Source organism: Dicentrarchus labrax, unplaced genomic scaffold (genome assembly GCF_905237075.1).
Source record: "Dicentrarchus labrax unplaced genomic scaffold, dlabrax2021, whole genome shotgun sequence".
Classification (NCBI taxonomy): domain Eukaryota; kingdom Metazoa; phylum Chordata; class Actinopteri; family Moronidae; genus Dicentrarchus; species Dicentrarchus labrax.
In genome coordinates, this window is record NW_026136706.1 from 22752974 (window position 1) to 22779088 (window position 26115).

Sequence of the window (26115 nt, forward strand, 5' to 3'; positions counted from 1 at the left end):
GGATTTTTGTAGACTTTGGTCATGCAATATGTGACGGTGCTGGGCTGTCAGGAGATAAAATGCACTTAGATGAGACTTAGACTGATCTCCATCGCCATCCATATTTGTAGGGATTATGGCAATCATCCAAACAAAATCACATAGTAATATGAAGTCCGTGGAAAGTCCATAAAATACGCACTTGTACAGTAAATCCATTGATTTGCTGAGTCATGATTTTGGACAACCCTTGGTACTACAGACTATTACATTTTATACAATGGCTAAACTAAGGTTCCCTTTGATAGCTGGGATACGTAATATGATTGGCCTGAATCATATTTCGCCTAGATGTAGAAATTTTGTGTAACACTCACGTCTCAGTTTTGTAGGTGGAGCACCTTTCCAGTGGGATCTTCAGGACTCGATTGTTGAGCCCAACAAAGAGCGACCTGTCGCTGTGCAGGATCTGCAGGCTCAGGATTGGTTCTCGCACCCCAGATGGGAGAAGCTCCATCTCCTCCAAGTAACAGCCTTGTAGGTTCTTATTGGGAGTAGCCAGTGCCTTTAAGATGGTGCCATATTCTGATTGGACAAGAAGGAATATCAGAAAGATCTTGTAAACAGGCAAATGAAATGCTCTTCTTGGCTTAATGTTTTTTTTTTCGGGTTATATATTTGAGATAAAATACTGAACTATATGTCAGGTGTGTGAAATTAAGTATAGTTTTAATCCTCCTTTTCTCACCTGTGCTGATGTACATAACATGGTAGAGGGTGTCCATGCCCTGAACAATGTCCACGACCAGGTTGGAGAAGCGAACGTCATCCTGCATGACCAGCGGATCTACAGACTCTGGCTGGACCACGTCATTCATCAGATAGAGCCGCTGGGCGTCCTGCAGGCTGCGCTCCGTCAAACCCTCATTGGGACCCTCATCATTTATTGTACCACACTGGAGAAGAAAGGCAATCGGGTGAGAGATGAGAGAAGGGTGAGGTGTCAGAAAAGGATGTGAAAATGTGGTATGGATGCAGAAAAATTAAAAAGGAAAGCAGAAAGAATGGAAGAAAGAAAGAATAACCTAACAATGGAGAAGTACCCTTCCCATCATTCTACTTACCAAATCAATACATAGTGTCTGGCTAGATTGTTTCAATTCTTAATTCTATTCTCAGTAATTGAAACTTTTTCAGGGGATCAAAACTACAGTGTGATTGTGATGTGGCCACGGCAACAACAATTATGAGACAGCGCAGGAGAATAAATATGAAATGACAGCTTTCTGAAAGCCTTGTTTGTGTTGCAGAGCTTAGCTGTGGATTGCATCTTCTGCTCATTCTATGGAACTTGAAATGAAACATTGATTTGTTGGTAGATTCCATTTTTGGGTGATGTTTATAGAGCAGTAGATAGTTTTGGAAGTATAACAATGATTTTTCTTTTTTGGTAGGTATCTGATATCTATATTATTAGTTATCTGACATCTGTATCACTTTTTTTACATTATATTTTTTACTTCTGAAAACCAAAAATGATTTTTAGTTAGTGGTTATGTAGGTGATAATCAGAGCAAAGAGAGAAGGAAAAAAAAGCTTTAGGAATCTCTTAGGATATCAGATACTGTTTGTGGCCATTTCTGCCCATTGTTGGTAACCTGTGCAGTTAGCTAGCCATGAAGTTGAATGCACTTGTGTAACTTGTTTTCAGTTCAGTGTACTGTAAAAGGTGAGCTTTGTGCTTTCAGCCATGCTGTGTAGCACCACCAGCAAGCTCTAGACACCAAGAGGTTTCAGACACTAGATTAGAGATGGTTTAATTATAAAAAAAAAGAAGTAACATTGTAGTTACATTGTTTGTTGGAATTGAGGCTGGATTTGACTTGGTTCTAAATTGGATTATTTCTATGCATAAAACTCCACTGATTAGTAAAACGGGCAAACATTGTTAGAGTTTGACACCTTTTTTGTGGAAAAAAGAAATATCATATTAGGGTTGGATGATTGGACATATGTGTTAGCTATTGTCCAAGTGGTAAACTAACCTGGAAGTTGTGGATGGGGTTGGGCGTAGGAAGCCAGGTGGAGCGAGGATTCTCCTGGGAGCGGAAGGGCCCGTTGAAGGCCTGGGTGATGGCGCTCAGGTTGAAGGCACAGACCGCAGATGCTGCAATACTGTTGCTTTATAGAGAGAAAGTCAGGGAGAAAAATGACAGATAGGGATAGAGAGAAAAAAGTAAAGATATTATTTCAACAATAATATTCATAACACTTTACATATTGGCAGATAATGTGAAGCCACATCAGAAATCAGCAGCGGCCAGCTGTGTAATAAAGCCATTCTGCAATGTGTTCCATCCTCTTAATGGAAGTCCTATCATTTATACCCGCACTAAACAGGCACTACATCGCTGGCTTGCTTTAGCTGGAGGCTAAGCTATGCTATCAGCACTGCACAGTGAATGGGGACAGTATTAAGCTGAGGATATAGGAGGTAGTCGCAGAGATTATGTGCAAACACACACACACAGAGCTGCCTCACAGGTGTCACATACGAGAGTAAACCCCGGCTAAACTGGCAGTATGAGTAAAATTATTATCGTGACGCTCTTCGGCCATAATGTGCTGCAAGGTAATGAGTTTCTTAACCGCCTGCTACTGCTGACAGTTTTTTTCCCCCTTGCCTATACACCCGGCACCACTCTCAGACTTTTTTACAACACAGTAAACAGCCTTCTGCCTTGGCATGGCTTGTCGGATGCTGATAAACCATCAGTTAGAAGATAGTGAGTGATAACATTATAGTGAGAAAGAGAGAGAGACTCAGACAGCAAGGCAGAGAAAGAAAGACTGTTGTAAGGACTTCATGGTGCGTTGTGAGCCATTTCGGTTCCTTGGGTGATGTATAAATCAGTGAAGGCTGCTGCTTGCTGAAAAAGCTGTGTATCAGGATTTGGTAAATGGTTGTGGTTAGACCTAAATGTCTGTTTAATCAATGCTTGGGCTGCTTTTGCTCGGTTTTCATTCCATTTATATTAATTATCACATGATATAGTCACTCATCTATTAGCTATGCATACTTTATATTTACAGTTACTGCGGTTACAGACTACTCAGAAATCACTGGCTCTGTACATGTTTTAGAACAGTTTTTATGGATGAAAAAAGTATTTTACAAATTGGAAATGGTTTAGGGTTTTTACCTGTCTGCCCATGGATTTACAAAACTCAGCAAACGTTTTAATGGATTTTTCTTTTTCTATTACTTATAGTCATATATAATAGTTATATTCTTTCTTTATATTCTTCTCTTACTTACTCTCAGTTTTAAAACTTTCTTTTGATCTGCACAATCAGCATGTTCTGATTTGGCTGATTAATAACACAAAATGCATGATTCAAAAATCTTGGATGGTTTATAGAAATTTTTAATTCTCTATAGATCATCCTCTCCTGTTCCTCTTAAGATTGCTTTTGTTGTTTCTTGCGTTAAATACTACTAGACCCAGTTCAAGATTGTGAGAAAACGAAAGTGTTCTGGCATTACTGCTGGGTGGCAAAGTGCTCCAAATGAGCTCTGGCTAAACAACAGGGGAGGCCAAACAGGTGGCTCACTGGCTGACTCGCAGGCTGCCGAAGAGAACAGCTTCTGGACTGCAGTAAAAGGACCTTTTCTCTCTTTTTTTCAATGGCACTGGTGGAGACAAGAGTGACAGGGAAGCAGAGACAAAGTGTGTGAAGCGGAGAGAGTGCTGTGGTGAACCGGCAGTAACCAAACCCCATCTGAAGCAAACCACAGGCAAATAAGCTTCAATAAGTGAGCGGCAGCCACGGCAGTTTTCACACCCGCACACAAACACAGTTTGACATAATAGGAAGTTAAACTGTGGGTTTGTGGTTGTACTGTAGCTACAGCTTCCATTGAAGCCGAACTCTACCACAGAAAGTCTGACACTATCCAGATTATCTGAGATCTCTACTTTGACAGTGTGTCGCTGCACATGCCAAGAGGACAGAGTGAAAGGCAGCACTGAAAGACTATTGCACTAATGGATGCAACCCATATGTTTTGAGTCTGCTTAAAAGCCCAGGAAAGTGATTGAAAAGCTGTTTGACATCTGCTATGCTGTTTGCTGCCACTCTCTGAGGACCGGCTCCATGATGATCATTTTCATTATGAGTGAAGCTCCTTCTTCAAGTGATTCATTGCATTCTACCAGCCTGGTCCTGTCACTGGTTGTCCTCTGAAATACTGCTTGATTTTCTGTTTTGTTTTACAGAACTTGTCCCTGTTCACCTCTCAAGCTTTCTGTTTCCTTTTCTGTGCTATGAACCAATTTGTTGAAACCTTTTCACAAATCTTCATATCCCGTGTTGCTACACAGCAATAGTTAAAAAATCAGCTCCAGGTACATAAACATCAAAATCCCGCTTACAAATGAATGTTTCAGTAATAATAATGTAAAGTACATTTTCGAGTATGTGTACACTGTGTTATAGAACTGTCATAACCCAACAATGAACTGATCCTATTAACAAGTACTGTGTGTGTATACAAAGTCTGATATATCTTATTTCTCTGTGTAATACCGTTGACAGTATATATAGTGGACACAGCTTCCAGGTCTATGAAGTGAAGCCAAGAATGCTTGTGTCTTGTGGCTTGTGTCCTAAACCTGCATTCCATGTAATGGCCAGCAGGAGGCAGCTCCATGGGCTGCAAAAAAAAAATCTGATATCATTGAGTCTTATGGAGTTTGTAGTCTTCTTCCATACAGCATGATGTTCATTTTGTAAATGAATGTCTCAGTTAGAGTAAATAGAGCAGGGTATGCTTTAGGGTGTGGCTATCTTGTGATAGACATTCTCAGTGAGTCTGTCCAGCTCAACGCACAAAAGTCAAATCAAACTGTCAGACTAAGCAGTGCTAATCAAATATGAATCAAGATTCTCTCCCTGCACTGCCTATTTCTCGCCTAAAATCTTTTCAGAAACATATTTTAGTGTGCTGTTAATACGAGACTGTGTGAGACCAGGCAAACCGCCAATAAGAGCAGCTCAACTCGCAGTACGTCACCTCTGCTGGCTCTGTCATGATGACTGCCTCAATGCTAAACTTGAGGTTGCAAAACGGTTCTCCACAAATCAATGGGTGACGTCACGATTGGCTCGCACCATACTGAATACCTGTTTTACCACTGTCAGCTGGCCTGATACCCACACAACATAGCTGCAGACAACACACAATTGGATGTGTAGTTCAGTTCAGCCCAAAAAAGAGGTGTTAGAAAGGTAATGAACTCCTCACTCAGCCTGGCTGTTTTGCTCCCTGCAAGCCACAATCAGTACAGATCAGAACAGCAGTGAGTCTGTCTGGTAAACACAAGTGGCTGATATGCATCTCACTCAATAACCTTATCTTTATAAACTGGATACTGGTGTACTTGCTACTGCGCATTTTAAACCCAATCCCTAGAGGTTTTAAATCGCCTTCATTCTCAAAACTCCAATGTTTTTTTCTTTTTGATTTGATTGTTAACATGACTACATGATCTGCCATATTATTATTCAGTGCAATATGCTTGTAGTATTCTTAGTCATCTATATTTCTATATTTTTTAAGGCTTTCTTTTCTGTTATTTTTTTAATGTGCTAATTATCTGACTGTATTTCTACCATCTCTATTTATTATTTATGTTTAACGTGATGTATGAATAAGTAATAATTTGCACATGCACTGTATACCCACGTCAATGCAGAGAAAGTCCAGCTGAAACCCCAGGTTTTTAGCCAATGTGCCTAACCTCATTTTATGTGAAAAAAGGAACAGCTAAAACTACATTAAGGCCAATGTTTCAACCCCAGTGAATACCTGCATCGCAGCAGAAAAGGAAAAGGGCCCACTCAGCAGAGCTGCGTGGCTGCAGGGAGCAGAAATTTAAGTGAGGCTGTCAGGATTATCCATACATATTTTTATACTGCACAACAATACGCCAGCAAAAGCAACAGCTTTGGCCCAAAACAGTCACATTCAGAGGCAGACTGAGTCAGCAACACCTACACTAAACAATAAAGCACCACAGGTTGCACAAAAATCCAGGTGTTAGAATTGAGCTATTGCAAAAAGTGCACAGTTCACCTGATTATAATATCACTGTTAACCAGTGAGAGACTAAATGTAATCACTGTAGTGTTTTTTGTTTTGTCTAAGCTTGGCTTTACCTTTTTTCACAGTATTTCTAATTGAATGCAAATTGGCCCTAAGTGAAGGAAACCAAACAGAGTGCAAATAAATATTGAAAGAATATCTGTGAAATGAATGATAAAACTGCTGGTACACAAGCAGCAGATTCTGTCAAACTGTATTCAAATCAGGCCCAGTCTTCCACTGTGGACCCCGCAGTTCATTTCAAGGTAGATTTGATGTCAGCAAGTTGATATGATGGGAGGAGAACGTAAAATCAGAAATATTGTACAGTTTTGTGGCTTTCACTCGGCTGCCCAGCCTATCATTTCTCACACATGTCAAGCCTGATCTCATGTGGAGTCAGTCACATATTTTAACCCCCAAAGAGATGTTATGAAAAAGTTTAATGACACTGAGCTCCTTATTAGGGCTACAACTAATGATTACTTAGCCTGATAATTAAACTGGATTGCCATTTTATTTCAGGTCATTATTCAGCCTGACATTATGTTCCAGTTAGCTGATTTCTACTTAAAGTGTTTTTTTGTTTTGAATGATTTTCAGTTAACATGAAAGCTTGCAAAGAACAATAAATATAATGTTTTTTATTATAATCAAACAAATTTTACATTTTCAGAGTTGTCAGTTGACTTAAGGTGCCCGTATACTCCATCAGAAGTGACAAGGAGGGTCCTTTTTTATGGCACTTTACATAAACACCTTCCCCAAGAGACTGTCTGAAAATGTGCTGATATCCCCATATTTAACAAAGTTGCATCTCCTCCCTCTCTAATAGGTTTTCACCCCACTTTCGGGTGTGGCAGTTAATAAACTTTATTTATATAGCAATTTTCTTAACAATGTTAAGAAAATCTCAATCTCATCCACACTTGTCAGATAGAAAGATGGCTGACTACTCTTAATCCTGCCTAGAAGCTTTGATTAGTCAGTCTGAACCTGTAAATGTTTAGCAGTTTTGCCTCATAAATGAATTAAAAGATAAATCACTTCTTATAATTATGTCAAATAGCTTTATGTCAATCTATTAATCAATTAATGGACCAGTTGTTTTATCACTCCTCCTCATCCCACCCCCAACCTCTCAGATATGAGACCCTATAAGAACTAGTAAAGTGGAGGGGTCAGTGAAGTCATCCAGAAATAGATAAAGAGGCTCATAATTAGTTAGTAATGGCAGGTTAGACACCTCAGCAGGAGAATCTTGCTGCTCCTCCGAGCCCACGACAGACGGACCCTGCCAATAAGGGCCTGGAGTTAATTAAAAGACCCGGTCGTGCTCTGAGGTCTTAAGTGTCCTTATTCTGATGGAATGTTAAAACCCTCCTCTACATAACCACTCGACAGGCTCCAATGGCTGGTGCACCTCTCAATAAAATTACAGCTGACTCTTTCCTTCCTCTCTTCTCTCCTCCTCTGAAGTAGGTCTGGAATGATTGAATCTATTATGGATTAATCTGTTGTATGTTATTTTTTTTGAGTGATTGATTCAAAGAGACACTCCACCAATTTTACTAATCCAAATCAGTTTCCCATTAATGAGAAGTACTGCTCAGCTAGTGAAAACAGTTGTGTAGTATCTTCTGTGGCTTTGGATGAGCTCTCCAACGTCAGAAAGATAACCAACCCTGATGATGTTTGTATTTTTTAACAAAAGCCTGTTACAAACTGAGGCCATAGGGTGTGAACACATGGGATTTTATGAGGCAGAAGGGGTCTGACTTAGAGATGCTATTGATTTGCATTATGGAAAATTTAAAACTAGGATCCAGTGTTTTTAACCAATCTTTTGGAAGTGTGATACTAAATTAAAAAAAAAAAAATAGAATCTCGAATTGTTTGGTGTCATCTTCAGATTGCTTTTGTGTTGGGTTTTGTCCAACTAAAACTCAAAGATCGTTCATTTACAATTAACTAAAACACAGCAAACCAGCAAATCCTCATATTTGTCAAACTGGAACCATTTCCACATTTTTCTTGAACGACTTTAAACATTTAAAGGACCAGTGTGTAGGATTTAGTGGCATCTAGCAAAGTTGGAGTTTGCACACACTGGCCACAAAACTTACAAAAGGCCCTATCTAGAGCTAGTGTTTGATTTGTCCACTCTATGCTACAGAAGAAACAAGGCGGTTCAACATGGTGGCCTCTGTAGTTAACAACAGCTCATCTTAAGGTAACAAAAACTCAACAATTCTTATTTTCAGGTGATTATGAATATTATATTCCATTTCTGCCAATAGATCCTCCTAAATGTTACACACCGGACCTTTAATCAATATCATATATACAATCAGATTGCTTTATCAATAATCAGAAGACAATGGATGGATAATACATAAGACGCCTTCCTAGTCATTTATAGAACATCATAGGATCATAGGGTAACAGAGAGAGAAGAGGTCACTCTGCAGTATTGAGACCTGGCCCAGATCGTGAGCAGACAGAGAGGATAAGTACTCTGTTCCAACTCTTCCTGCTCTGTTTTACAGCCCCAAACTCCTGGGAGCAGCTGTGAGCCTGTTCAATTTAGGCCAGACAGATGGAGACAGTGTTTGCGGTGATTGCATTAACATATCCAACCCCGATGAGGGAGGCGGTTTTGGAGGGAGGGCCGACGAGTTGCTTCAGAAAGGAAGGGCAAGGAAGGAGGAGACAAAGGACGGCGGACAAAGGCTTGGAGCTTGCTGATTTTTCTCATTACCTATCCTCATTTCCTTCCCCTTTTCTCTCTCTCTTTATCCCCCTGGCTTTTCTTTTCTTTTGTGTCTTTACCACCCCTCACTCTCTCTTTCTCTCTCGTTAAAGATGGCTGCAGGCTGATGAAAAGCAGCCATGTGGTGGCGAATACCAGCAGCTTAACAGGTGAGAGAGCAGAAGGTGAGAGGCAGGAATCAACCTCTCCCCTGACAGAACACAGAACACACCGGAATACCAACCACCATGCTTGCTCAGACACACACACGCAATCGTAGACCCACGCCTACACAAACCTCCACACACCAAACATACGCACACACACACAGTGTTAGACAACACTTTGCCACACAAGCAGTGTTCACCACCAACTCTTAATAGTCTCACATGACTTGGACTAAAGTCTCGAGTCGCAGATGTGATGACTTCAGATTTGACTTGCCAAACATAAAAGCATGTGCATTAAATCTGCTGTTTATATCTGTATATTATTTTATTTAGTACGTAACCACAATGAAATACAGACCAAGTAAAGTCATTTCTGTTTCCATTTAGATTTGCTTTATGCTTGCCCTTTATTGCTCACCTTCCCTTTTTCCTCTCTGTTGCTTATCATAGTGAGGCTGTTATTTCTGTTTGTGGGGATAAATGGATAGGGAGAGATAGTGCCTAAACCAAATCATGCATCATTTGTGAACAGCCATGTGACTCAGCGAACAGACTGCATCTTTTAATGTGCAACCTCGTATCTTAACTGCCTTTTTTTAGAATGCTGATAAGGTTTGGAAAGCTCAGTTTCATATGTCAGGTGTTCCATCAATTCAGTCACAGCCACGTGTAATGTGTGTTGGCCATAACTCCCCTGTTACTGTTCATCTCCTCTAAATCTTAAAAAGAAAGCATATAAGAATATTTCCTAAAATGTTGAACTTTACTCCAGTGCCCTGCTAATGGAGCCCAGAGGCTGCAATGTTCGTTGCAATGCACAATACAAAAGTGTTGGGAGCAATTCTGAATACACAACATACTGTATTTACTTTGCTGTTTGTCTCAGGCCAAAGATTTACTCAAGGGGAAACTTCAACCTGATGATGCATCTAGATAAAAAATCACAAGGTCACCAAAATAATTACAGATATTCCTTTGCGGACCACAAATATTTATACATAGTTGCATGTCAACCGGCAGAGTAATTATTAATAACAATATCTTTGGGGATATCTTGCTCAAGATTCTGGTGTTGGACAGACTGTCCAAACTCAGTGACAGAAGGCGATGTTCTCTGCTCAGGCAAAAATGTGATGCAACTACACTTTTACTAAACATAAAAAGCATAACAAGAGCTCTAATCTGCACACTCTGGCTTTGAGTGTTTCCTCTCTGTTATGAAGTGTGTGACACCCCCACCTGGAGCAATCAAACACCAGAGGGAGTGTGAGTCAGTCTGCATATCCAGGCCGACTGAGAGCTGCATGCATCCACACTGATCATTAGCAGCAGCAGGGAGGCTATAAACTCTGGAAATTTTCTGTCTCCGTATAGGTGGGAAAATGTCTGAGTACCAAACCTTATGAAGTGCTGAAGTCTGAGGGCTAAATGATAAGAAGTTGAAGCTGAAGTGTTTTGGTGTGTGTGTCACTGTTCCCCCATTAATATTCTTGTTGGTGCTGAAAGGGCTCTTCAGCACAGCTGCAGCTTGTTTTGGTGGGTTGTTCAGCTTTTGTATTCAACAGTGAGGGCAAAGTGAAGGAGTAATGCATGGATAAGGATTATATTACAGTCATTTTACTTTCTACAGTGTCTATACAGATGAACAGATCTAAAAATATCCCCACCTTCATTCCCCAATTTGTTTTTATGATCTTCACACCCTGAGCTAAAGTAGATGATAAATGTCATTTTTCTAGCTGTATGAATTCTGTTATATTCTATTGAATTTAAATTATAGCATAAATGCTGTATCAGTTTACCACTGTTATTCATGCTTATTGAGATCAATTATCTGAAATAAGCCCTTTAAGGAAGTATGCGACTGCCAATTTGACGACTGTAGTGTATAATAGATGCTCCCAGAAGAGTAATCATAAAAGTAACATAACTTTTTAAATAAGTATCAATGTGTTGACTAATCATTTGTGTGTCCATATGTGCCTTACAGACATAATAAACCGGGTGGATCTATATTAGGGTTCAAAACTGGGAACTGAGATCCCTGTGCTACAAGGAAATTTAATCAAAATCTACTCCCTTTTTCCCAGGAAAAATACTTGCTGGAACCCAGCAGTTTTATCATATGTGTTAAAAAAAACTGAAGAGTATTGTATGCACTAAAACAAAAGCACCTTCTCCTTATTACCACCGACAACCAACTGTTCTAAAATTCTAAAGTCGACCTTTTAGCTGCAATCATTTCTTCCAATTACTGCATGACTGCATCAACCATGGAAGCCCCCATCCAGAGCAGCATTCAACAGGTTTACCATTAAGTGCATCCAACAACACTGCTCCTGTGCCTCAAAACATGGAAACAACATGGTTCCTTTGCTGACATTGCATTGCAGTACTATCCACAGGTCAGCACTATAAAGATGGTCATGTATGCTTCCTTACAGGTATACTCATTTGGATTTGGATAAATTTTTACCACATGATCTATGGAACTGATTACATATAATATATATAATATAGAATTAAACATCAGAAGGAAACATTCAATCCTGCTCTGTACAAGTAGATGTTCCAACTTTGAAATGTCTGAATCCTGTGCTCTGATTCGACGCCAGTTCAAATAAAGTATCTTGACACTAGAGCTGTAAAAATGCACATGTTCATTTTAGTGATTAATTTGAAATATTTAAAGCGATTAAAAAAATTAACACAGTTGTGTTTTGCTTACTTCCTGTGGATGCTGACCTATGACCTGTGACAACGTATGTACCCAAACCGAACCATCCTGGCTAAAGATGAATAAGGACAAGGATGGCGTTTTAGCCGGAAAGTTTGACTTCAGCAAGTTCCCCGATGGATCTTTGGAGAAAACAAAAGTAATCTGCACAGTTTGCTAAGCCTAATTTAATTACCACAGAAGTAATTTGTCTCTTACATATCACTTCAAAGCAAACATCCCACCGAAACCATCTCTATGTGGCCTCTCCAATTTCACTGTGGTACTTGGGGGGGCGAATAATGAAGTCTGTAAGTGAGAAGGTAACTAATGGCTAATTAACAAAGTAGAAGATGATGGACTGAGACAAATCGTTCGAATTGCATTATCCTTAAGAGGAACCATTGTGTCAAGAATACATACTTAGTATAAAAGCAAGAGGGCACTAAGAACTGCATCATTTATGTTTAAAAGATATCAAATGAAGAACCATAATTGGTTTCCTTCAATCAAAAACCTGCATGTGTAGATGGGTGCAGTGCTCTAATATGTTCACTCACACATTGGTCGTGAAGATGCCGTAGATGAGGTCTTGCTCAGGCAAGTAGAAGGTGCTCTGCAGCTCATTGTAGTAGAATGGGATCTCCCCGGAGCGGGAACAGTTGAGCCTCGCCTTCATGAAAGTGGTCCAGGTGTCCTCCAGGAGGAATCGCCCGCCGATGTCGTTCTTGCAGACTCGCGCCACTCGGGAGTAGACTGTCTTGCCGCAGTCATGCTCCACTGCGTTCTCCCTCAGGAAGAAGAAGGTGAAGAGGCCAATGTCGTAGGCTGAGATGAAGTGGGGCTCTGCCAGGAGGAAGGAGAAGGGACAAGGCAGGGAGGGAGAGGATCATTACACAGTGACTCCAGGGAAATAGAAATATTTGCAACATTTATCTTCTAGATGTTGTTGCTTTGACCCCTGTACTCCTTATTATTGATTACAGTAAAAACTTGGATATTCTACTGTGGCACTCCTGTTCAAGATGTTCTTGAACAGAGCCTCAAAGTCAAATGTGTAAATAAGAGGAGAAGGTGCAGAGGGAGGAGGAGGGAAGAGAGAAAAAATGGTTACTAATAAATCCGTCTGATGTTTTGATGGTAAATCCATGGAGCTATGTCTGTTTAACTGGATGCCCGTGCTGCTTTTATTGCCCTGGGTGACACAGCAAATGATTGATGACCCTCCCTGCTGGGTGGGTTATCACGTAAAGCAGACTGAATAACAGTTTAAGAGGGACGTTACTGTCATCCTTTGTAAACACATGACTCATCACAGAATACTAATTCATTCACTGAGTGTGCAGGGAGCTTAACCATGCAATGTTGCATCCAACACATCAGGGCTGATTTAACGTCTAGATTTTTGGAGGTTTCACATAAAAGTCTTGAAAGTTGTAATGTCTTAAAGGATCAGTTCACCCCAATTCCTCAAATCACGTATTCACGCTGACCTTTTTTAGTATCTAATCAAGCAAGATATTTGTAGACTGACATTTCTGCAGACACCTCATGGTCAAAGTCAGTAATTTAATAATTGTCACTGGATAAAGCTATAGTTTTATGAACAGAATGACTACCTTGTTGTCACATTTTTGATTTGTTTTGTAGTTTTAAGGTGAACAATCTAAAAAAAGAAACATCCACGATGCTGTTTTGACACTGCACTCACTGTGACTTCACCACACTCATGTTTTGTTTTCTACTGTTGTCTACTACTGTGTTTTCTTCTTTTAGGCAAGTACTACTTGTGTACAGAAACAATGAAACACAACCTACTCCTCTGCTGCTGTCGCTTCAGTTTCCCACTGGGACCATTTATCGCAAGTGGTATCATACACTCACATACTTTCACACAAGCACAAACACAAGTGGAGGAATAAACCTTAATTTGAGCTGATGCATGCACTCCCATAAACAAAAAAAACAAAAGACAAGCGAGGTTCTGATATTATAAACAGTCACACACAAACACACTTCTATACACACACACAGACACAGACACACACACACACACACACACACACACACACACCAGACATGACCTGTTAACAGCTATGATGGAAGGGGGCTAGCAAACTTTTTATAAGAGATCAAGATTTTAAAATGGAGCTGGAAGGGACAAAACCACTGTCCACAAAGCTACAGCAGCCCCCTAATTCCATTTTAGATCTATGATAAAAAAACAACCTGTGGTTTGGACCGACCACATGTGAAGGCACTTGTGGCTTAGAAAGACAACTTTTAAGAAAGAGACTAATCAGCTCAGCTGAGGGAGTGTTTTTGAAATTTAAGTTATATAGTCATATATTTAAGTTATATATTAAATTCGCTGTCAGTGCAGAAGTTTGTCTGATGTTTATACTGCAAGAATGTGGATGTTGGATGTGGCAGTGGTGGCTAATTTATCACATGATCTAATCAACCTTTACCTTTAATGAAGTGGAGTCCTCCAATAGTGCATCCTTGATCCACATTTATAATCAAAGGCTTAACGAGCAATATGTCATTACAGAAAGAAACAAACGCAGCAGATTCATTATCATTGTTATTAATATTATGCATGACACCCAAAGGTATCATTGATCGTGTATATCTGTGACAAAAAACAACTTCTAAAGCTATTTACTGTAATGTACATCCCCATTCAGAAATCGAATTTGTGCTAACAAGCCTGCAGATGAACAAGTGAGGTGGTGTCACGCCTGTTGGGTCATTGTCAGTTACTGCAACTGCGGCTAAAGAGACAACCATCATAATGTGTTGGTACCTGCTACTTTCCCTATACAGCTTATGGCCACGTCAAAAAGCTAATTGTTGTTGATGCGTGTGTCAGCTACGTAGCTAGGGATCATGTGTGTGTATATACAGCATGCTTGAGCCGCTATGTGGATGTACACCAGAGTCTTTCTGTGTTTGCATACCTGTGTTTATACATACTGTACGTGTGTCAGGCAAAGGGCAGGTGGAGCTGACAGATTCTGCATAATATTACTGAAGCTGCGTGGGTGCAAATCTGACGGATAGAGTTTTTCCAGCATCCTGCTGAGTGGTAAACAGATTGTTCAATCTGGCAGGCAGGTTGGGTGCTGGAGGAGTGAAGCTGCCATCGCTAACATCACATGACACTGTAGATCAAACACAGTTACGGTATAAAGAGCAAGGCTATTTAATATTTATATAAACACTTCCTGCAGGAATGCAAAATGATCTGTTAATAATAGGAGGATTGTTAATGCCTTATAGCTTGATTATGTCCAAACAGGACTATTTGTATTTAGTCTTTATTAATTTTGTGTTTTCCGCTTACTATACTTGTTGCACTCTGTTTTTGTTTTTTGTATTTAGTTAGGTTTGGAGCCTTGAATATTTAAAAAAAAGAATGCAAGAATAAGCAAGTAAAAATGTCCAACTCTATCTCTAACAAAACATGCTTGTGTACTACTAATTGGTTTTGCCAAATAGGTTTTGGAGGAAATGTACTTTCTGCCTGGATTATGTTTACTGTCAACTCTTTTTCCTTGCACTGCACAGAAGTCTCATGCATACAAAGCACACTGGGGACTGAGGTTCTGTGTCCCATGTGTTGCTGGATTTAAGTGACTACAGCATTTGGTTAACATTAGGAAAATGATCATGGTTATGGTTATTGAAATAGTCAACTCATCCAACTTAATTTTTCAAATCTTCCCCTAGCCTTAACCAAGTACTTTGAGTTGGCAGAACATAACCATAAAAACATGAATCATTCTTCATTCTAGTGAGATACACTTCTATTTATGTACATTTATAACTAATGATTATACAGTTAAATCTGGTTCTGCTCTTTGAGGGAGCTATAAAAGCAGAGTCCGGGATTCTGCTGGAGAACTGATCCACACTAATAAACATATTAAATCTCAATAAAGTCAATATATAAGGAAGAGGTAACAGTGGTGGAGGGAGCTGCAGCAGCAGACGAAACTGGCATGGAGATATCAGCAGATTAAAAGTGTCAGGTTATAATGGCCACTGTAAACACCTGTATGAATATGATAGGATGTTACTAGTCAGTTGGTAGCAAAGCAGCTCATGATTTTGCAGCATGAGTGAAATAGCTGCTGCCAGCAACCTCAACTGAAGCTATGTTCTATTTGCCAGGAGTAGGGAAAACAAATGAAACGTGAACATTTTGCAGATACATTCAGTATGAACAGTTTGTGTTGGCAGTAAACAGTTCGATATGAACGTTTACTTGTTATACAAATAAAACAATCTGGGCACCCAAAAGTATTTGGCTAATGCAAATTAGATGTATAAAAATTGAGTTTGTATGTATTTATTTTGGACTATAGTATATACACACACACTATAACACACACTTTTTATTGAGAGGAGAATGAGAGAGAATAAATATGTTGTTACATACGAAGTCTTTGGGGGATTGAGAGAAGTACAGAGAAATTGTTTAGATTATTTCACAGGAAACTCTATAGCTCCCCGTGTCATTCAGATGCATGATGGGACACTGTTGGTTGGTGCCTGGCAGGCTACCAATCCAATAAGGGAACAGATTGATTAGATCCAGGACCCCCTCCCTACCTTCGGTTCTCCTGAACTGGAGAGGCTTAGAGCTGGAAATGAGATTTTCATTCACACCCCAAATCCACCGGGAACGCAACTCCATAACCCTCACAAAAGCCATGAAGCAAAGCAGGCTTTGTCTATAATGGCATGGCTGTGTGTGTGTGTGTCTTGCTAAAGTGGAGCGCAACATGTGTGTCTGACTTGTGTGTGCAGCCAGCTGTGATTATGCTGATGAGGACACTATCTACTTTGCTACTCATCTTTTTCCCTCCCACATACTCTCTTTGTGTGTTGCTCTCAAACACACACACACACAAACACATATAACTTAGACACACAATATATATACATATATATATATATATATATATATATATATATACACTAAAGCACACACTCACATGCACACACAGACAGAGTCCCTTCGTGGTGTGAAGCCCGCTGTGTGTTGTAATTTCACCCTCTCCCTGCCGTGAGGAATAATTACATTGCTCACTGACTCCTCAGTCTATCTTCTCTGCTTCCCTCTCATCCTCATCTTCTTCCCTGGCCCGCAACTCTCTCATCCCTCTCTCACTACCACCATCACAAACACACCTTCCCACTCTCCCACCCACCGTCTTTGCTTGCATTCGATTCTCCTTTATTCTGGCCAACTCTATACAGTCCGAATCTTTCACCACCTCCTTTTCATCATAACACAGCTGGCCTGACATATGTGAATATTTGTTTGTTACATTTAGTGCTGCGGATTGGTTGATTAATGCATATGACACAAAATTAATCGATTAAGTCTTTAATCAAGCAGAAAACATCAAGCATTTGGTGAGGCTTTGCTGCTTTTCTCAGTTTTATTTCATTGTAAATTGAATATTTGGGGGTTTTCAACTGCTGGTCAGAGATCCCCTTGGACTCTGGGATTGTGAAGGGCATTTTCTTACAATTTAAGACTAATGGATTAGTTGAGAATAACTGAAAATAATAATTTAATTTGAATTTAAATCAATCGAATGCATTTTCACTTTTTCACACTTTTTGTTCTTGTCTCCTCTCCTCTCACACACAAGCACCACTTTGGCTGCAGCAGACTTCTGCTCTTATTTAATTTTGTCGGGTAATGCTTCAGGCTCGCGAGGGGTTTGATTATTTTCAAATGTTGTTTATTAAGAAATTTCTCTCTCTCTTTCTCTGACATGTCTCTGATGTGTCATGTGTTGGAAGTAGATTCTCAATGTCCAATGAGAAGAGGGAAACAGTGTAGCCAATGTGTGGCATTAGCCTGACCAATTGATAAAATGAAGCAAAAATATAGCATTGGGTCAGGTTCAAGTCAAAATGTAGCAGTTTGGCTGAAAGACACTGGTTCTGGAGGTGTTTTTGAGTTGTGGTACTACTTTGAATTGGCACACACTCACACAAAATCTGAAAGTGGACCGATTTAAACGTTTTAACAGGTTTTTCCTTTTAGTTTTAGCTAGGCATTAGCTTCACACACAACAGAATATCAGGCTCTGTGATTGGATGTTATTCAAAAAAATGAAAATGAAAAAAAGTCTTAACGTGCATCAATCTTTACTTCAAGAACAATGGATGCCCAACATAACTCCTCCCACTTTGCTTTTCTCTATATTTCCATCAATCCAGTAATCTAATCGTTTCTGCATATCAAAGGCGGTGCATGACCTCCTCTTCCAGTGGACGGCCCATCTACATTTCTGCTGGAGTCAGGATGTGTGTGAATGGATTTCTGCAGCGGCGGGTTCAGAAGGAAAGGCACAGTGTCAGCAGCAGGGAGATTATTGACACCGACACCAGCAGGATTGACAGCGTTTCATGTTCTCCGCCATTCCATAAATCCTACCAATTCCTATGCCCAACCTGTACTGTGTGTTCCACACACAACTTCAAATCCAAACAGTCTTTGTAATCCTTTGAAAACACCCCAGTCGGACTGATCTATCTTGGCTGTAACAAAAGAGCTGATTGTGTTGGAAGCAAAAGTGCACACTTGGCCCATCTGCCGCTCCAGGCAAGCCTAAGAAAATGTTTAAAGTAACAGAAGGAATTTTCAGAGATTGTTTGATACAAGTCTTTACCCTACAATTTAACCTTGAGTGGATTATTTGGAAATCCAACTTGAGTTTAGACCTGTTCAGATTACTTAGCCTATTCGATTAGATTTCTCACGCCTGAGACAAAACACTTTCCTGATATCAGACAGAATTGTCCACTTGTTACTTTCCATTTCAATCTTCAGCCTGGCATTTCCTCCACTCATTCAACTATCCCTAACCAATCGCTAGAGACCAATGTATCGACCTGAATGAAGCATTTTAAGTCAACACTGATGCATAGCCATGCCAACATACTAGTTTATCCAGGGTTTTGAAAGTGGAGCACAGTAAACAGTGCTGTTCCGATTTTAAAGTAATTGCTACTTTTATAGAACAGCCTCAATAACAGCATCTATCCTGTCTGTAACAGTTGCCATCGTTGTTATTACTCCTCCTTGGTTCTGGCAAACAGCTTGACAACAGTGTATAAGTCCCGATAATTACTCTTTCAACAGAGAAACTGCTGTTTCATGCCATGATGCCAGACCAGGATAAGACAAACTGGAGGGCAGATTCAGAGGTCTGGAACCATGCAAATAAAACACTGCAAAGCAAAACAACAAAGCTGTAACACAAACCAGTGAACTTAGAAATTTCTTGCGTATTTTCGCCTTATTATCCAGCATAATGCCAAGCATCTGCCGGTCTCCAATCGGAGGAATGGCTGCTTTCTTTTTATATCACTGTAAATTGAATATCTTCGAGTTTTGACCTGTTGGTCCGACAAAGTAGGCTGACAGCATCACCTTGAACTCTGGGAACTTGTGATGGCTGTTTTACTAGATATAGATCAAACCATTAAACAATTAATTGAAAAAAGAATCATTATCATTAATTGGTTATGAAAATAATAATTAGCTGTTGCTGTGGTCGTTCTCGCTGTGCTACTGTACCATTAAGCCATTTCGAGTTGTACTGTGCAGTCCGTAGAGGCGGCATGCCACCGAGGCTGCGGTATATGACTGGGTCACGGCCGGAGAAGTCGATGACGGTGGCGGCATACAGCTCTCCGCTCTCCGTCACCACTGCTGTAGAGTTGTGACGAGGGTCGTATGGGCAGCGTGCCACACCGTTCAGACGCTCCAGCACGCTGCTCATGTTGCCCACCTGCGATGGATGAAAGAGAACTAGTGAGACGAAGAGAAGCAAAGGATTACAGGTTAAGTCTATACTGAATTTTTACAAAATGACACACACAAACACACACTTAGCCGTACCTCTCTGGTAATACATAGTGGCTGGAAAGCATTGGTTCCGCAGGTCATGACCTCGGTCTTGTTCACCAGCAGGACTCTGATGTAGTTCTGACATTCAATCTGTAGAAAAGCAGGTGAAGAAGAAAGCTTTCAAAAAGTTACAGTAGAGCAGGGAGCAGCTGAGGTGGCAGGCTAAATATTCTTTGACGTGTTGCGGAGAAGAACAATGGAGCAAGTCCTCTGGTATCATACTGGCAAGCAACCAAAAGCAAAGCAATTCAGTGTCTGCATGCTTTCGCTCTGTAAGTCCATTGTTCAAAAACAAGAATACTCGTTTGCAACTGAATGGAAGCCTATTTGTGACATCGACAGAGGCTCCACAATAAGTCAAGCATGTGTTTCAGCAAAAAGAGTCAAATCTGTTTTAACAAAGGCATGAAATGGATTTATTGGTAATGAAACGTTTTATGTAAGTATCATTTATTTTAAATGGTGGTGCTTTGTGTTGTGGCAAAGGACTGAGGTAATTGCAGTGACGCAGGTTTTACAGAGAATTGATTGTCTGTTTTGTGTATTAGGTATCGCTCTTCACTCTGTAGCCACTGTGGGAGATAAAAATGACGTTGCAATCAGTTCTCACAAAATAATCGAAATAAGACAGCTGATCGCAGTGTTGGTTATCAGACATATTTGAAAGGAAGTTCTTTTGTGTCTCACTATCTTGCCCAAGGCTGTCTTGTGTGCATTTTCCCTCTCTTCCCTTTTGCCCCTCTTTCTTCACTGCAAGAAGAACAACTCCTGATTGAAGGGTGAAATAGCTGTTCTGTACAGAACCCTCCCATGAGACCCATAAGGACCTCGCCACAACAGCCAGAAGATATCAAGATGGCCTCTCTGTAAGCCAGGCAGCACTGACATGAAGTGTTGTAATTGGGGGCGGGATCGAGGTTACCTCTGTTTTGCCTTTGCTCTGACAGGACCTCCTGGTATCCTCGTCCGGTGCCCATTCTGTCGCCTAGGAGACAAAAACAAGAAAAGGCGCAAGGATGACAAAGAGGGCGAAAAGCAGTCAGCTGAGTCCTTCAGACACTACAAAACAGTTATGCAACATCTGACTGTTGCTAATACTGTAGGCACGCACAAAAAGATGCATGAAAAGACTTTAACCTCATTGCTGTTTGTTTATTGTGTAAACATGGCGACCGGCTTGCCAGCCAAGAGCTTATTCGAGGGTAGCGGGCAAGGTACCCAACGAAGCAGTTGAAGGGCTGAGGACGGCATTAGCATGTAAATGGATTTCTCTCCATCTTCTTCTTCTTTCTTCCCCTCTCTATCTCTCGCTCGGGAAGTTTGCAGCACTCGCCTCCACTCTGCCACCCCCCAAACCCCCCCCACCCCTTTCACTTCTACCAGCCAATTATATTCCTGTTGATGGTTGTGTCTTGGGCTTAATTATGGATGCAGGCAGCAGCACTGCACGACTGCACTGCAAACACACTAATGCATGTACATACACACATGCTGCTTGGCCACCAGAGCCGCACTGGCTCTTGTAAAGAGGGTTGAGAGATGTCCCTCTTTTGGCATGAAGTGCATATGTACAAGGTGCCAGAGAAGCCCCTGCTGTGTGTCACTGGCCTCATTTTACTCATCCACCCCCATCTCCTCCTCTTCTCTGATCTCACTGCCCAAGTAGGAAGGTTGCCTAAATGTCTAAAAGTAAAAAAGTCTGCCATTATATAACATCAATCTATCTCATTCTCCATCTTTCTGTCTGTTCTCTCTTTATTTTTTTCTCCCTTCTCCCAGAAGGATTATTATGGTACAAAAGAGGACCCATGGCAGATCATTATCTAGTTCTTATGAATTGCCTTTCCTGGACAATTGGCCAGTGGGACAAAGTTGTGACCCAACATTCAGTGGAGCCCGCGACTGAGGCCAACCAAGAGTCAATACTAAACTGGGTCAGTATTCCAGGAGCCAAATGGAGGACTCAAACAAACAGTACACGCCAGGGGAAACAACTAAGGCTGATTCACTACGCAGCTCATCTTAAACACCTACATGCAGTCTTGGACATTTTCATTTTTAGGTGTGAATTTGTCCTGCAGTGATATCACTCCAGCTTTTTTGGATCCTCATTTTGCTTTAATTAAAGCTCAGCAAAAGGAACTAAACACTGTATAGCCCCAAGACTCAGGGATGAATTCTGCGGGGAAAATATAGTTTTGAGTTAATCACATTTTTTCCCCAGACCTCAGTGAAGAGAATATAGCTCTTTAGGAATATAAATGGAAATAAAACAGTATAAGCACACTTAATGAGAATTTAGGAGAACTGCCAAAATCTTTCTGAGGACAAAATGTGGAGCTAAAATTCGCTGAGTGCTCCTTTCTGTTTAAAGTATATAAATAGATCTCTTATTTCACAGATCATGGAGTATATCGACTATGCTTGAATGAGTGGAAGTTCATGATTTTGGATGATTAGCCTCTGCATAAATTCTTGCTAATGAGCGAAAACACCAGACTGAACAAAACTATTCACAGCCTAATGAGCTAGTCAAACATCTGCATATTGTCCTGGGATTTCTTTTATTGCTTGCTATAAACTTATATTCATAGACGTTCATCGGTATGTGATAGTTTTTTGATTGTTCACACTGCCAGAACTACTTGTGCAGCCAAAACAAAGCAGAAGAAATACACATTTTTGATGCCATGCTTGATTGTCTGGGACAACAGCTCAAAAAAAAACAAAAAAACAAACCCACCCACTGTGCACTCTCTCCAAAGCAACCCCACTCCTTAGACAAAAACATTCATTTTACCTTGCAGTACAGAGGAGTTGCTCGTCTACCACTGCTTCGATCGGCAGCAACGAATGTTAGTTACAATGTGTTAAATATTAATATTATAAAGTCACATAATAATACAAACAAACTAACTGATCGAGCCAAAATTACTGTTTTTGCCAGTGGCTTTGGAGCATAGATTGATATTAACTCTGGGATGGAAATATTATAAATATAGTGTACATGTAAACTGATATGAATAAGTAGCTCATACAACCCCTCTTCAATAAATTCTAACTAATCCTTTAAGCTGCTAGACTATGTTCACTATGGCCGCTAACTTTGCAGCTGGAGACCAGGTTGATGAGAGCATTGAGAGTGAACCAAAACGGTAAGCTGCAGTCCATGAAACCAAGTGCTGAAAGACACTAAAATGCTCCACAGAGCTGAGGGGAACTGCAGAGTCCAGTGATACGTTTGCAGCTTCACCCAAGTTAAACTAAGAATAAAAGCCAGAAAGAAACTCTGTACAATTATATGTAAGGGTAGGTTAGTCAGAGATTATGACAAATTCATTAGTGTTTTAAAGCTATGTTTAGCTCCTGCAGCACCGGTAAGTGGGCTCTGGTCCATATTGATAGTTACAGCTCATCTCCCTGTCTCCCATAGCAGCTCCCTTCAATTAACCTGCTGCAGACTGCACTAGAGAGAGAGAGAGACAGCAGCGGGGGACAGCTATATAAAGTAAACTGTGATTAAAATGAAACTTGAGAGCTCCAGACACTGAATATGAATAGACGGAGAAGTAAAAATACCAAAAGTAGCTAATGTGCTCTGCAGGAGCTCCACTGTCTAGTCATGCTGCTTATGAGCTGCCGCCAAACAGTACACACACAGCCAACAACAACCTCAAATCCTCTTCCCATGAGCACAGGGAACAGCGTGGCACCTGCCATTCAGAGAGAAGACCCGCCCCCTCCGCGGCAGTCCATCACTCTGATTGTTGAAATGAAAACACTGCTCCTCCACAGCCCCTGCCTGTCAGCCCCTGACAGCCTGGGGACTGATGGGATGACGTCATTCTAAACACACACACACACACACACACACACAGGGTGATGGATGCCTTTGCGATGAATCATGGCTTGGGGCATTACCATCTTTTCGGCAGGGCCCCGTCTCCAAGGATCCCCATCGGCTTAACCCGCTGACCTTCACCAGAAAGTACCCCTTTCCCCTCCCTCTCCCCTGCCCCTCTCTCTGTCCATCTCCTCTTCTTCATACCACTTTGGAACAAAGCCACACTCACACAGAGCCTGTGAGAATACCAATCCCGCCTCAACATCCTCTCCCTCAAATACCTTCCCTCTGTACCGAACCCTGAAAGGCCTGGCTGCCATCAACAGGATGAATTAAAGCTGTATAATGTGTGGGCAGGATTTTCACTGAAACATGTTCTTGTTAACAACAATTCAACATAAAAAAGGTAAGAGATGAAGAGGGAAAATAATATTTTCACACGTTCCCTGTTGATATTAAGGTTCTCATTTGCTATATAATTATTCATTTGTAATTCACTGTAGTTCACTCTGTTACATTCTAATCTCTGTTGATGAAGGGTTATTAAACATATGCAAAACCCTTGGACATGAAAAACAGAAATAAAGAAATGAATCAAATATATAGATAATATAAAAAATGCAACAGGTTCTTTTTACTTTTTTATTATCTTCAGAAATGACCAATTTTGGAGTCATCACTACATTAAAGGTTTAATTAGGTCTAGGTACAAGAACTACTAAAAGTGTGTTGAGACTACTGATACCTATCTCACATCTGTACACTAAATATGAAGCTACTACCAGATGCCAGTTAGCTTAGCTTAGCACAAAGATTGGAAACAGTAGGAAACACCAAGCCAGGCTCTGTCCAAAGTTAACAAAATTAAATTCACTAATTGACACTTTATATCTTGTTTAATCCATATAAAAAGTGTAGAAACTAGAGACTGTCTTTATGCTAAGCTAAGCTAGGCAGCTGTTAGCTTTATTTCTGCCGTACAGACATTAGTGTGGTATCCTCTCATCTTACTCTTGGCAAGAAAGCAAAGAAGCTTATTTTACAAAATCTTCAACTATCGGTTTAAGGTCAGGGAAAGACTGTGTTCATGGTTAAAAGAAACCAATGTTGACTGTCAGTGGGAAATGGGAACCAAACAATGGTCTCCCATGTCAAAGTGACAACCCCAACCTCTTAACCTAGCCACCATGTCCACCAGAACTGGCTATATATCAAATTCCATGATGTTGAATTTCATGACATGAATTTTTTATGGGCAAATAAAATGGCAAAAAAATACAATTAGTAGCAGGAAAGAAGATTCATCACTTTTACTGCAGAAAGATGGTGGCTGGGCTCGAAAATGAATTCTATTTTTACCAGAATATATAGAGAGAGAGGGAAAAAAGAGAGACGGAGAGCGGGAAACACTAATGAAGTAAAGAGAGTTTGCGAGCAGTGGCGGCTGCAAATATGGTCGTTCCTGAAATGTGGCACTGTGTTGATAAGGCCGCTGACACACTGCTAACATCATGTGTGACAACTAATTATAACTCATGAATATTGTAAATAAGTGTGTCAGGGGAGTAATGGTTGTTTGAATAGGAGCTGTCTGGCACTTGTTACAGTCAAGATAGATTTGTATACCAATGCAATGGGATGGGACTGGTGTGAGTTTAGTCTAAGTATAAAAAATATTAAACAATTTTCAAACACAGAGTGTAAAAAGTTAAGAATCAGAATAATAGCCTATATATTGACTAACAGTTAAGCTATTACTTAACTATTGATATATAAAGAATATCAGTAAGTAAATTGCCTGGAGTGTGACAAAATGTTAGACTGATAACTCTCTACGCATTGATAGTGAATGCTGTCTTCAGTTAGGACATCTAAGAGAAACATTTCCTTTAAAAAAAATTTTCAAAATGCTTTCGAGCATGTAGAATAAATAAATATTGGTTTATTTATCATTCATGTAAGCAGGGAATTTGCATATCAAAAACTGGAAGATATTCGTAGGAAGGGGAAAATATCAGTGTCTTATAAACTACCTCCTTATGTTTTCATCCTCAGCCATCCTGCTATGTTTCACCACATAGCTTTTTCCTCTAAATGTTACCTCACCATTGAGGAAGGGGAAAGAAATACTGAGAGACAGATCATCTATCTACAGTAACTGTTCTCTTCAAGATGTCCTCACTTCAAATAATCCTACACTTTTAGACTGTTGATTTTTTTCCTCTCATTTCTAAACCTTCACTCCTTAAAGCAATCCCCACTTTCCATCGGTTCTATCCACCTATGTAATCAGCTATTTTAGGCAACAATCCACACCAACACAAACACACACACACACACACACACACACACACACACACACACACACACACACACACACACACACACACACACACACACACACACACACACACACACAACTTGACAATATGGCCAATTTTGGCACTAATGTCTGTCCAGGTGGTGCAGAGGAGAAACACTCAGCCACCAACGCAGCAGTGAACACCACTGGCAGTGTTCACAGGTGGGAAACCAGTGACGCATCAGGTGCTTGTCTAACC

The 26115-nt window shown here is 40.4% G+C and overlaps 1 protein-coding gene across 6 annotated transcripts in view; it reads right to left on the bottom strand.

Annotated features, from left to right (window-relative positions):
• sema5ba (sema domain, seven thrombospondin repeats (type 1 and type 1-like), transmembrane domain (TM) and short cytoplasmic domain, (semaphorin) 5Ba) overlaps positions 1–26115 on the bottom strand; it is a 156837-nt gene that overhangs the window by 31943 nt on the left and 98779 nt on the right. For all 6 annotated transcript variants that reach the window (XM_051404309.1, XM_051404307.1, XM_051404310.1 and 3 more), the window contains 7 exons: positions 20633–20695; positions 19702–19800; positions 19378–19591; positions 12326–12611; positions 2025–2160; positions 728–935; positions 357–564 (listed from right to left, as the gene is read on the bottom strand). In XM_051404309.1, the coding sequence (XP_051260269.1) occupies positions 357–564; positions 728–935; positions 2025–2160; positions 12326–12611; positions 19378–19591; positions 19702–19800; positions 20633–20695 (1214 nt within the window). The remainder of the gene's footprint in view (positions 1–356; positions 565–727; positions 936–2024; positions 2161–12325; positions 12612–19377; positions 19592–19701; positions 19801–20632; positions 20696–26115) is intronic.